At 38.9% G+C, this 13,726-nt stretch overlaps 1 protein-coding gene across 1 annotated transcript in view; it reads right to left on the reverse strand.

Moving 5' to 3' along the window:
* Window positions 1-13,726, reverse strand: part of eml5 (EMAP like 5) — a 65,203-nt gene that overhangs the window by 24,935 nt on the left and 26,542 nt on the right. The window contains exons 10-20 of the mRNA XM_059353223.1: window positions 11,895-12,107; window positions 11,647-11,814; window positions 9,526-9,632; window positions 9,305-9,423; window positions 7,025-7,211; window positions 6,767-6,872; window positions 6,247-6,340; window positions 2,177-2,277; window positions 1,902-2,095; window positions 1,149-1,260; window positions 834-961 (exon numbers count right to left, since the gene is read on the reverse strand). Of these exons, the coding sequence (XP_059209206.1) occupies window positions 834-961; window positions 1,149-1,260; window positions 1,902-2,095; window positions 2,177-2,277; window positions 6,247-6,340; window positions 6,767-6,872; window positions 7,025-7,211; window positions 9,305-9,423; window positions 9,526-9,632; window positions 11,647-11,814; window positions 11,895-12,107 (1,529 nt within the window). The remainder of the gene's footprint in view (window positions 1-833; window positions 962-1,148; window positions 1,261-1,901; window positions 2,096-2,176; window positions 2,278-6,246; window positions 6,341-6,766; window positions 6,873-7,024; window positions 7,212-9,304; window positions 9,424-9,525; window positions 9,633-11,646; window positions 11,815-11,894; window positions 12,108-13,726) is intronic.

Below are 13,726 nucleotides of genomic sequence, written 5' to 3' on the forward strand. Positions count from 1 at the left end.
ACTTAGGCAAAGAAACTAATATTTGTCATAAAATGATATAGGGCATTATTTAAGGAAGGTAACGTTATGCTAGTGATCTACAGTGGGTGTAACACCAACTAGAAAAAGTTGCCATACAGACTCCTGGCTTATCATACTGCAGAAAGAAACTGCTGGTAGCTTCCTCATGAATATCCCCCCCCCCCCCCCTTCAGCCAGTGAATACCTGTGGGGTGGACATGGAGGTGGTGCCAAGTTATAAGTATCTAGGTGTATACCTGGATAATAAGTTGGACTGGTCCCTAAACACAGACGCTCTCTACAAAAAGGGGCAGAGGCTCTTTTTCTTAAGGAAGCTCAGATCTCTGGACATCTGTAGTAAGATGCTGCAGATGTCAGATCAGTCTGTGGTGGTAGTGTGTTGTTTTATGCTGCAGTCTGCTGGGGAGGCAGCATCACACACAGAGATGAAGGCGGTTGGACAGACTGGTCTAAAGAGCTGGTTCTGTGGTTGGAGCCAGGTTGGACACACTGGAGGAGGTGGTGGAGAGATGACCTGTCAACATGTTGGAGGCCATCTGGAAATACCCAGATCATCCGCTACACAAAACCTTGTGCTTGGCTCCTCTCTCTCTGTGGCAGGACGGAGAGATTCAAAAGATCCTTCTCTCCTACAGCCATCAGGCTGACTCATTCTTCTTCCAGAGCTAACAGACTCACTGAATTTCCCCTCGGGGATAAATAAAGTAATTTTGAAATTGAATTTGAAATTGAAGCGAGGATGTTTGAATCTGATGTGCTTTTTATCATTAACATGCTGACAGGTTTTAGGATTATTTGTATTCGTATCTTACCTGGACCAGCAGAGTGATGGGGCCACTCTTGTCCACTTCCAAGATCTCTCCGTTCTTGGTCCCCACCAGGATGTGGCCATGGCCCAGAGATATGGCACGTATGGAGGGGTTGTCCTCCAGGAGCAACCCTGCAGAATCAATGATATACAGCATGAAGTCAGAGACTGCAACTTGAACCAGGACGCAATCTTCATCTCAGCTAAAAGCATTAAATGCTTTAAATGAATTTGCATTGGACGGTTGTATTATATTCTGCGACTAGATAAAACCCCAAGGACAGTGGAGGTTGAAGCTTTTGACCTTTGACCTTTTTACCTTTAGAGCCTGGAGCTAGCACTGCTCGCTTGATGGCGTAGGTCTTGAGGCATCTCTCGAAGGTGTCGTCCCAGAGAGCAACTATACCGTCCTTTCCTCCAGTCACAAATCCCTGCAGGGAAAATATATTGACAGAGTTAAAACTGCAAGGATATTCTCCTGTTGGACTTTACTTGAGTATTTCAGTATATATAACTATGTACTTCTACTTCACTACATTTTAGAAGGCAAATATTGTACTTTTTACTCCACTACATTTAGCTGACATCTTTAGTTACTAGTTACATTTTAGGTCAAGATTTAACATAAAAAAACATGATAAATGTATAATGTGTACGCATGTTTATAAATAAAACCACATAAAAGTGTATTAAGAATTTACAATAGGCCCTACCTTGACAATAAAATGCTGCTGACATAATCAGTATCTATAATAATAACCAAATAATATATTTAAAATATATAAAATAATCAGAGTGGGGTCATTCTGCATAACAAGTACTTTTACTTTTGATACTTTAAATACATTTTGATGCTGATACTTTTGCAGTTTTACTTAAGTAAGTTTTGAATGCAGGACTTTTACTTGTAGTGGAGTAATTCTGCAGTGTAGTATTAGTACTTTTACTTAAGTAAGGAATCTAAATACTTCTTCCACCACTGCATACAGCCCACTATAAAAAAAGAGATGGCTCATCATTGGTATTATTCAGAAAAAACTGGTGAGTGATGGAGCCTTTTCCCCTGTGGTACCTTTTCTAGAGCGTGCACACTGAAAACAGGGCCGTCATGAGCCTTGACAGTCTTCATCAGGAACATGTCTCTCCAGATGCAAATGTCCCCCGTGCACGTGCCTGAAAACACCATCTCCTCCGACCAGCCGTACACAGCGCACATCATCGTCTCCGTCTTCCCCATGTTCCCCTTGCGCCCAATTAGACCACCACCTGAAAAGACAAACAGACAGTCAACTCACAGGAAGAAAAGCCAGAGTTGTGCTTGTTAGAGAAAAACCCCAGGAGTCTTACCAGCCTTATGCCAAAACTTCATATGCTTCACACCGGCTGTGATGAGCTTGTCAGGAAGGTAGGGGTTTATTTTGACAACGAATATCTTGTCCTTGCTTCCCCTGGAAAACAAGTTTTATATTAGCCTTCTCGTAAAAACACGTAAAAACATTCAATTTTCACATTTTTTTTATGCATCCACACACTTCAGATGTTTTTAACTGGCCCCATAATACGATTTTATCCCGATGCTTGAGTCACGATACATTATTATTGCGATTTTAAGCATTTTGCGATATGGTGAGTATTGCTATACAATATATTGTGATTTAAAGGTTTAACTGCATTTTGTGTCCACAAAATTAAATTCAATCATGAATTGGTTTGTCAAATAAGAGAAAATTCTCAGTCTATTCATCTCACTTCACTTCTTTTTATTTTTTTAACAGTGAAAATACTGACGTTCCGCCGGCCGTCGGAACGCTTAATATTGATACTTCGCAGCCATGAATCGATATTATGTTGCCACACAAAATGTCGCGATACTATGCTGTATCGATTTTTCCCTCCACCTCTAGCAGATACACACTTTTTTTTTCAGTTTTGTGGACATGGTAAGGATTGGGCATTTGTGCTCCATTCATGTGTTGTCAAAATAATCAGAAAAAAATAGCTTTAGACTGGAAAAATGTATGTGAACGCCCCTCAAGTTGGAACATTAACAACATTAACAATGAGCTCTGACTTCCCTGCTTGTGTGTTTCATCTACTGTTAAGTTTTGGTCTTGAGTAAAACAATGTTTAATTTCATCATGATTTCTTATAGTTAAAATGACAAACAAACTTGAACTTTAAGTTTAAAATAATCCACCTACTGAGGCTGCAATAAAAATTCATGGGCCAGGTCCACAAAGGCTCATAAGAGATGCATATAAGAGGCGCTGTGAACATTTTTTTTTAATGAAACCTGAAAACGGACTAACTCAATCATCCTGTTATGTTCGTTTTTTCAGGAATAGCAATAACCCGGGACATGTTTAATTATCCAAAAGTGTCAAAAACTAAAAAATTCCAATAAACATTGTTTATATTTCATTAATAACTCCATTACTAGCCTTTTTAATCAATATTTAGTGCAATGTTGTTCTTTACCTCTCACAGATCATGGTTCAATGAGGATAATTCACTCAAAATACGATATATATGTAATCTAAAACCATTGTTTTAGATTACATTGATTTCTTAAAATTGTATTTTACATTTTATTCTTTTTATGAAAAAATACTTTTAACTATCCTTTTTAGATTTTTAACTTTTGAATTTAACCCACAACATAAGAGGAGGGTTAATTTGGATTTTAATAATGTCATTATTATTATTATTTGACTAATTCTGTCATTATTATTCATCTTAACAGTCATATATATTTAACCACATTTTTATTGTCTAATTTTCTTCCCCTTTTTTCAATGGGTTGCATTTATATATATTTTTTATTGTAAAGCATATTTTTATGATGAAAAGCACTTATAATATTGTGATTTTTAATAATATTATTATGAAAAATGTGACCCTTACATTTTCAGGTCACATAAGGGAGGACTCTTTGAAAAGCATTACAAAAAAAAAAAGTCCTGTAACTGTCTCTTCGTTTTTCTGATTGCATTTCACAATAACACCATTTAGGCTCAGTGGCTAGTCCTGTCTAATGCGATAGACCGTACCCGACACTTTAACTTCTCTAATCGCTGCCCTTTCTGCTCCTGCTCCTCTCCCTCCGACACCCACTCCCCCTCTCCCAGCTGAAGACTAGACAGTGGCGGTGCACAAGCAAGGCTCTGTCAGGCCCCATTTCCCTCGGCTCGCCTCACTGCACTGCCCACCAGGGTCTGCAAAGGAGATTAGTGCAGCTCCAAGCTGTCCCTGAGCTGCAGTGAGAGCCTGGCACACAACACGCAGGAGAGCAACCCGCAATGCACTGCTCCAAACTAGCCAGGGGGAATTTCTATGGAGTAGATACTAAATATGAACATCAAGTAGGACAAGCAAACAAAGCAAAAGCAAAGATATTTTAGGATGCGGATGTTTTCCAGTTAGATACTTCTGGTTCCTGCTGGTTTCCAGGTTATATAATTTTAACCTTCCGTGAAATTGAAAATCTTGTCTTCTGAACAAATTAACACCTCTCATGCTTTGCAGTTCTGGTATCAAATGAACAAGCTTGGTGTTTGTGTGCTCCCCATGTGGACTGGCATGTATTGATCACATCCTATGTTTGTACATAGCCATCATTTGCATCATTGGTTCAGGAAATCAGTCCGTCACACTTGAGTTCAGGATTTGTCCTTTGTCTTTATTTTCCAACTTGTTTCAGCAATCGGCTACACGGTGGTGTAGTGGTTAGCACTCTTGCCTAACACAAATGCACTTAGGTTAAATTGGTGACTCTAAATTGCCCGTAGGTGTGAATGAGAGCGTGATTGTCTGTCTCTATGTGTCTGCAATACCCTGGCGACCTGTCCAGGGTGTACCCCGCCTCTCGCCCAATGCCAGCAGTGATCGGCTCCAGCCCGCCGCAACCCATGTCTGGATAAGCGGTTAAGGATTATGAATGAATGAATGATTGAATGTTTCAGCAATCAGGACAAACACATAGGATGTGTGTACTATTTTCATTCATCCTTTTTATTACATATCATTCTATATGTCTGAAACAGCTTCAATATGTGGGACACATTTTGTCCTTAATATATTTACTTGTGCGTGAACCGTGAATGGTTGTCTGTCTCTATGTGTCAGCCCTGTCATAGTCTGTACCCCGCCTCTAACCCAATGTCAGCTGCCACCTAAATTCGGATTAGTGGTTAAGGATAATGAATAAATTAATTAATGTTTCCTTGTCAGTATAAAATTTAATATATTAAGCACTCAAACCATAGACTGTACAGTGGTATGCAAAAGTTTTGGCACACCTGACAACTTCCATTATTTTCTTTTATAAATCATTGGGTGTTTGGATCAGCAACTTCATTTTGATCTATAAAACAACTGATGGAAACAGTAATATTACAGTAGTGAAACTAGGATTATTCAAATCAACAAAATGACAAGGGTGCCCAGATTTTTGCACCTGTCTAATTTTGTTTTGATGCATATTGCACATCTCCTGTTAATCCAATAAACCTAGTTTCACTACTGTGTCAATCAGTTATCTGACGGATCAAAATGAAGTTGCCGATCCAAACACCCAATAAATCTGAATAATGGAAATAGTCAGGGGTGCCCAAACTTTTGCATACCACTGTTTATAAAGATGGACGACTCGACAGCTCCCCAAAAGTGAAGTCAAAACCCCTCGATCGCCCCCTGGTGGCTGGTTGCAATACAGGTCATAAACCCTTCCCCCTCTATGTGAGTAGACTGGACTTGAGCCAAAATAAAATGTTCCCAAAGATGGTTTATGTCATTTAAGAAAGTTCTCATCATGCTGATGTTTGTTCAAGTGTTCTTTTTTCTGGTGAGGTTTTTGGTTGTAATTGAGTCGGGCGGCTGTATGGGCAGGAATTCAATACCGCAGCTCCAAATGACGTCACCAGAGCAAGATTGCAGTGCCCATATCCAGGATATTTTGGCCTCTTTATTTATTTTATTTTTTTTATAGTGGAAGGAAATAGAGACGCATCTACTATCTTTATATCTATGGCCCAAACTCTCCAGGATGAGCCTGTGGAAGATGCACAGTAACTCTCTTTAATTATGGATCTGCAGATGAGGCCCTGGGGCAAACTCCTACTCTAACCATTCAGACACTGCCAGGGTTAAGTGTTGCAGTGGAGCCACCTCGTAATCTAAAAAAAAGGTAATTCTCCTTCTTTCCTCTCCTCCATCAATCACGCCGCCAGCTCAGCACAGCAAAGTGGCTTCAATTTAACCCTCATCCATAAATGTCCATATTTAATCTAGAAGTGCTAAAACAATCTTTAGAATTAAAAGGTTTGTCAAAGGTTTTTAAGATGTGTGGAGACAGCCAATGCTGTGTGTTGAAAGGCCCACCTGCAGCCATGTAAACACTGTAATATCACTGTACTAACCGCATGGCAGAGAGCTTCTCCCCCTTCCTCCAGTCCCACAGCACAATAGTGTGATTGTCATCCAGACCCACCGAGGCCAGCCGCTTGCCATCCGCTGTGGAGGGGAAACCAAAACCAGTCAGTACAGCACAGACAGAGCCAGTCCTGCTTTGGTTCAGTGGAGTTTGGGCCTTGTTAGCAACATGAAAGCAGCCTGGTGGGTTTTAATCTGCTGCAGGTGACTCACTGACACCGACATACAGATCACTACACTGCCTCTGTCTGGGGCCAATTAAGGGAAGTGAGATGAACAGCTCTAGCTTGAAGCCTGCCGAGACTAAAAGACAGCAGAAATAGTTTTTTTCTATGTTGCTTGTACTGTAAAGCAGGTGTCTTGTGAATTTTCTTTTATGTTTGAAAGTAAAAGTTTTCTGTTCCCCTGTGAAAGCAGGTTGTCTGGAAGAATTTGTGAAAATAAAAAAGCATGTTATGTTGAATCTGTCTTAATAAGAGATCTTAACACTGTCTGAGAAAAACTTACCAGAGAAGTCCAGAGCACACACTCCGAGCTGGTGGAAACCCCTCAACACAGACATGGGTTTTAACATCTCTGTGTCCCATATGTGGATGGAGGAGTCTCTGCCGACCTGGATAAACAAAAAACAACCAAAATATGTACTCAGTCTACTTAATTCAACCTATTTACACAAGATGATTTTTAGCCTTGAGCAAAGAATCTCTCTCAGGAAACTAAACTAAAAATGTTGAATATTTCATGTTAGAATTGCTGGCAGCTTACCTGGCCTGTTGCTACAAAGTCCTTCAGTGGGTGGATAGCCAGACAGAGGATGTCATCATCATGGCCCATGTAGAAGCGCTGTGTATTCTGCTGCCTGTTGTACACGACCCCAATGGCAGCCACATGGTAGACTATCTCCCCAGTCTGGGTGTAGAACAGGTTGCTCCTGCAATCATAGCCCCTGTAGCTATAAACAAAAACAAAAAGAGAAAAAGACTACATGAAGGGCCTAAAGGGAAGGATTTTCAACCAGCTTTGTATCATTACAATGTGTCGAGTATATGCAAATGTTTAATTTCCCTCCATGTTGCCAGCACCCAGAGCATCCTGCCTGCCAGCAAATATCAACCAGAAGACGCAAAATGTTTGTCGGCTCTAGGGCTGTTATTCAAAATATACACCATGGCGCCTCACTGCTCTGAAATCAAAGCAGCCTGACTACTCACTGACACTACAACTAGAAGACCATTGCAGAAGATATGGAGGAAGAGAAGGAAAGAGGAAGAAGGAACCATAGAAAAAAACCTGGAAAAAACAACCACAAAACCAGCGGGGCGAGTAGCCTGAGCAGTGGTGGGGAAAAGTAAAAATACTAATACCACACTGTGAAATTTCTCCACTACAAGTAAAAGTCCTGCATTTAAAACCTACTGAAGTAAAAGTACAAACGTATCAGCATCAAAATGTACTTTAAGTTTCAAAAGTAAAACTACTCATTATGCAGACTGACCCCACTCAAATTGTTTTATATATTCTAAATATAGCATTATATACTAGGGACCCTCCAAAAATCTATATCCTTTCAGTCTTGTGTAGTGTTTGTGTATAAGCAAATGTTCTTAAGAGAGAAATCTCCTGTCAGTGTCTCGGCCATCACCCAGTTCAGCACCACGGACAGCTCCGACCAGCGCCAACTTGCCATCATACCCTATATCAGCTATTCTCAACCTTGGGGTCGGGACCCCAATTGGGGTCGCCAAATCATTTTGGAAGTCAGCTCTGTCTCCACTGTGTTAAAGTGTTCATGTGTTCTAGTCTTTTTGGTCATTTAATGTCTTTTTTTTTTGTCATTTTGTGTCTTTTTGTGTCTTTTTTTTTATTATCATTTTGTGGTTAATTTGTTTCTTTTGTGGTCAATTTGTGTCTTTTTTGGTCATTTTGTTTCCTTTTTTTGGTCATTTTGTTTCTTTTCTTAGTCATTTTGTGTCTTTTTTTGTCATTTTGTTTCTTTTTTGGTCATTTTGTGTCTTTTTTTTGGTCATTTTGTGTGTTTTTTGATCATTTCGTTACCTTTTTTTGGTCATTTTGTTTCTTTTTTGGGTGATCTTAACTGTGTGTGTGAGATTGTGTTCAGTGAGCGGGGGTCACGGACAACATGCATGTTAAATTGGGGGTCGCGACTCAAAAAGGTTGAGAACTACTGCCCTATATGATCACATGTGACGAATAAACATTACTGATTGATTGATAAAACAGTCAATCAGGTTATGAGGTTGGATTGACTGTGGGGATAAGGCTAAACCAGTAGGCTATGTCAGGAAAAGCTAACAGGACAGCAACAAGAAAGTACGATCCGTCGGCCAGGAGGGCCTATTTCTTTGTAAGAACAATGGTTAATTGATGATTTTTGTTAATAGACGCTGTTTAAATTGGAATACGTCCATCACTTGCTTCGCGTCGAGCCGAACAATGCCCCTTAGCCGTGGTACAACCCCAACATACCATGACCTGTCGTGGGCTATTGCTTAATTAGCTAATTTGTATTGATGCTTTTGTGAAAGCAGTGTTTTAATTTTTGTAAAGACAGGGCTCATTTAATTACTTAATATACTGTTATAATATATAATTTAAAAAAGTCTGTTCCTTTAAATTTATTAGGTTTTTAATGTTAAATCTCGACCTGAAAGGTAACTAAAGTTGTCAGCTAAATGTAGTTGAGTAAAAAGTGTAATATTTGCCTCAAAATTTAGTGGAGTAGAAGTATAAAGTTACGGTAATAAGTACAATTTTTCAGTAAATGTACTTAGTTACGTTCCACCACTGACCCTGAGCGTAGAGTTATTGCCCAGTGCATTCTGGTTGTTGTATGTTTTCAATCTTTTGTGCAACAGGGAATACCACAGCCCTTTCACCCTGTTTTTCTGGTCATGTAGCACCAATTTTGTAGTATAGTATTTGTGCCTTTTTTGTTGCATGTACAGTCCAGTTTTGCGATAACACAGTTTTCCAGCTGAGAAATACTTCTTTAATTAAAAATGTGTCCAGTTTCCAAAAGCCTACCCATGAATGAAGTGCAGCTTCACCCCGCTCCCTGGCGCTCGCTCTCTCTTCTTCATGGCCGTCGCTCGATGCTTCTCTTTGCACTGCTCTTTGAGCTGAGGTAGATCTTCTTTATAAACCTGGATACATGATACACAGAAAAGTGTGTATACCTTCTGTGTCGATATGACTTTAAGGGGAAACATGTTCAAAAGGGGAACATCTTTGATATATTCACAAACCTGTCGTCTATACGTGAGTTGTGTTTCCTGCTCGATTTCTGAGTCCATCTCAGGTACGTCTGACTGATCGGAGTCTGACTCTTCACTGTTAGAGTCGGCCAAGGTCTCTGTGGGTAGAAAACAAGGTTGCATCACACCCAGCAGATTCCTCCCTAGCCTCTAAATCAGACAAATATTCCATCGCACACACAGAGAGAAATACTGCATTCTGCTTTAGTCGAAGTGAGGGTCAATCATGTAATAATCCTGTGACATCTCCTATTTATCAGGCAGTCGTTGCTGCACAGTGACATCGCTCAAGACAAATGTATAAAAATGCTGATGCGGCACAGTGTAGCCTTGCCAAGACAAGGCAATAAGCAGAACTGGCAGCTAAGGGCGGCCACTCACAAGATCCATTAGTAAAATTAAAAGGAAAGGCAGTTAGTATGTGCTTTAATTTCAGAAAGCACAGCTGCGCTCTGTCTCTGGGAAAAATATGACTTGGGAATGACAATGCAATTATGCTTTCCAAGCTTCTTTCAGTTTTATTGGATTTGTCTTAATTAATGTGATGGCTGTTCCTTTTCGCAGGGGCTTTATATAACGGGTAGTTCACGAGCAAAAAAAGATGGGAAGGGAACAATCTAGTACATTTGTCTCTGGTGGTTTAGCACATCGAGTTTAGGAGGCTGGTGGGAGCAGTATGAGCGCACATTATTAAACAGTCATTCATAAAACCCCTAATATGTAACTTAGAAACATGCTGTGACATATTATTTCTTTAAAAGTGTTCACATGGTGATAAGTGGAAACAGTCTCAGATTAAACATTTTGGGCTAAGAGGTAAATGACAAGGAACGAGGCCTGAATAAGATGTTCCACAGCACTATATACAGTCATGGAAAAAATGATTAAACCACCCTCTTTCTTAAATTTCTTGTTTATTTTAAAGCCTGCTACAAGTAAAGGTGCATTAGCTTGGACAAATATAATGATAACAACAAAAATATATCATAGGAGTTTAATTTAAGAGCTGATATCTAGCCATGTTCTATGGTTTTCTTGATAATAACGAAAAAATCATTATCAAGAAAACCATGGAAAATGGCTAGACATCAGCTCTTAAATTAAACTCGTATGATATGTATATGTTGTTATCGTTATATTTGTCCAAACAAATGTACCTTTAGTTGTACCAGGCATTAAAAATGAACAAGAAATTGCAGGAAACAAGGATTAATATTTTTTCTGTACTTAATATGACATTAACTAAGGTTAGGTTTATGTTAGGAGACTATAATTTTGACCCTGAGATCCTTGAAACTGCACTGGCATAGATCTAAGTCTAGATATTAGTTATGTATGAAAAACAACTCCCAAACATATTTCAGCCCTAAAGTTAAAATAATAAGAATTAGTCGAGGAAAAGGGAAAAAAAATTCCATGACTGTACAATACATATTGTTACAAACTTGTATTTAGCGACATACTCAACTGTACTGACCATAAGACTGTTAGAGGAGATCTTTTTATAAGAATTAAGACTTATGGAAAGCATTGAGACGCACCACTGGGGACATGCCTTTTTTTCGTATTTACAAACTGCCACCAGCAGTGGCACAAGAAAGAGGAAAATTGACACTGAGTCTAAAATGGTAGTACATACAGTATTTACTGTTAAAAGAACTGACCAAACAAATGGTCGATTTCATGAAAGAAAAGAAAACATGACCACCACAAACTCTATACCTTGGATTGTTGGTGGCTTGTCTATCAAACTTGTCATTTTAATATTTTGTTTGTTAACAGGTGTATTTCGCTTTAAAGGGACTCTGATGCACACTGCAGTATTTGAGTGGGAGGTTGAGTAGACTTCAAACTTTCCTTTAGGCTTTCCCACTCAGCCTAATTTGATAATGTTTTGTTGGCAGGAGCCACTGATTTTGTGAAATAAGTAATATCAATAATGCAAGTCACTGGTCTGCACACAAAGCTGCATCTAAGTGTAACACTGTAATATTCCTGATTGGATAGATGAGAAGGTAAAATGCAAATCCTCTTTTTTTGGGGGGGAGGAAAATATATATATCCCCACACTACAGTTCAATGGTGACTGACTGGGGAGAGGAATCATCTTACCTTGAGGCGCTATATGCACAGCTTCTTTAGACTTTCTTTCAGGAACAAACTTCCACTGGAACACTGAGTGATCAGCACCACCAATAGTTATGACCCACTGGTAGTCATGTGACCATCTGGCATTGGTTATATGGGCTGAATGACCTAAATACTTTTTAAATTTTGCACCTAAAATCAAGAGGAGAACATATTAGAAGATAGTCATATAATAACTTCTGAACATAACACAACAACTGGGTCTTACTTACCTTTTTTTATACATGGATATCGTAAAAGTTTGACTAATCCGTAGTCGTCAGCCGTTACTAAGACTTGATTGTTAAAGTTGGCGTCCACAGAGTTAATGTCATTGATATCTGAGTACTTGGGCCATATTCCATTGACCTCAGGGCCCAACACACATGTCCATGAAGCCCACTGAACCAGCTTGAGCTCCTCCCTGTTGGTCACCTCCTTCCCACCTCAACAGAAGACAGAAACATTTTAACTCACAAAGATGCTCTGTGACAGTATCACATAGAGCAGTAGTTCTCAACCTTTTTGAGTTGCGACCCCCAATTTAACATGCATGTTGTCCTTGACCCCCGCTCACTGAACACGCGTACAGTTCATATCATACAAACTCAGTTGATACGACGGATTTTGGACAAATAATGAAGCAGACAACTGTCCCTGTCTGTGCTACTTTGGGATTTGTCATAAGAGACACAAAATTACCAAAAAAATACATAAAATTAAGCAAAAAAGGACTCAAATTGACCACAAAATGACAAAAAAAGACACAAATTGACCAAAAAAGACAAAAAAATGGGCCAAAAAAGAAACAAAATGACCAAAAAGACACAAATTGACCACAAAATGATCAAAAAAAAGACACAAAATGACCAAAAAAGACACAAAATGACCAAAAAAAGACATTAAATGACCAAAAAGACTAAAACACATTAACACATTTTAACACAGTGGAGACAGAGCTGACTTCTAAAATGATTTGGCGACCCCCAGAAATCATCTCGCGACCCCAATTGGGGTCAGACCCCAAGGTTGAGAATAGCTGACATAGAGGGTTTTCACTGACGTCATGTTCTGGACGGTAACCCGGATGCGCGGCAATGTTGGGGGCACCCGGTTACCAACTAAACGGACTAAAATGGAGAATGGCGCATTTTGGATACTTTAAGTGAATTTAGGCATAACAAACAACATAAAATCATGGAAAACATGATTAGACCTCCCTTGATTTATTCACTTTATTGTTCATTTTAATGCCTGGTACACCTAAAGGTACATTTGTTTGGACAAATATAATGATAACAACAAAAATAGTTCATAAGAGTTTAATTTAAGAGCTGATATCTAGACATTTTCCATGGTTTTGTTGATAATGATTTTGGTTATTATAAAGAAAACCATTTTAGTTGTACCAGGCATTAAAATGAACAAGAAATCGAAGAAAAAGGGAGGTCTAATATTTTTTCCATGACTGTAAATGCTCATCAAAATGCGTCCACCATACAAAGGCATATGGGGAAGGACTTGGACCACAAGAAAAGATGCGGTATTTAAAAAATGATGGTTTATTGGTCGTGCAGATCCCTACGAGTTGGCTCCCTCTTCTTGGATCCATGAAATACAGCACATTTTAGCTGTACATTTTCAGAACGATCAGAATTATATATTAAGTCATTAATGCCACATGCGGTAGCTTGATATGAATTATATTATGTCAATTATGTCAGCAGCTTTATTTATATAGCACATCAAAAATAGCCAGTGTCATACCAAAGTGCTTTACAGTAAAATAATCAAGCAGTAAAAACAATAAAAGCAATAAATGTTTTTACAACTTACTAGAGATGGAAATAATTAATTGATGATCAATTAATGGTCTTTAAGAATTTGTTCGATCACGTGGAATTTTTAATCGATCTGTGTATTTTTTTTGTTTTTATTTTATCTATGACTGCATATCAGTACTCACTGAACTGAAACACGGCAGAGCGTTCAGTTCTGTGACCGTACGTCAATAAGCCAATGAGCTGAGAATTAAGTTGGATAAAGGTACAGTTTGCGAACTGAA

This window comes from Centropristis striata, chromosome 16 (genome assembly GCF_030273125.1).
Source record: "Centropristis striata isolate RG_2023a ecotype Rhode Island chromosome 16, C.striata_1.0, whole genome shotgun sequence".
NCBI classification, from domain to species: domain Eukaryota; kingdom Metazoa; phylum Chordata; class Actinopteri; order Perciformes; family Serranidae; genus Centropristis; species Centropristis striata.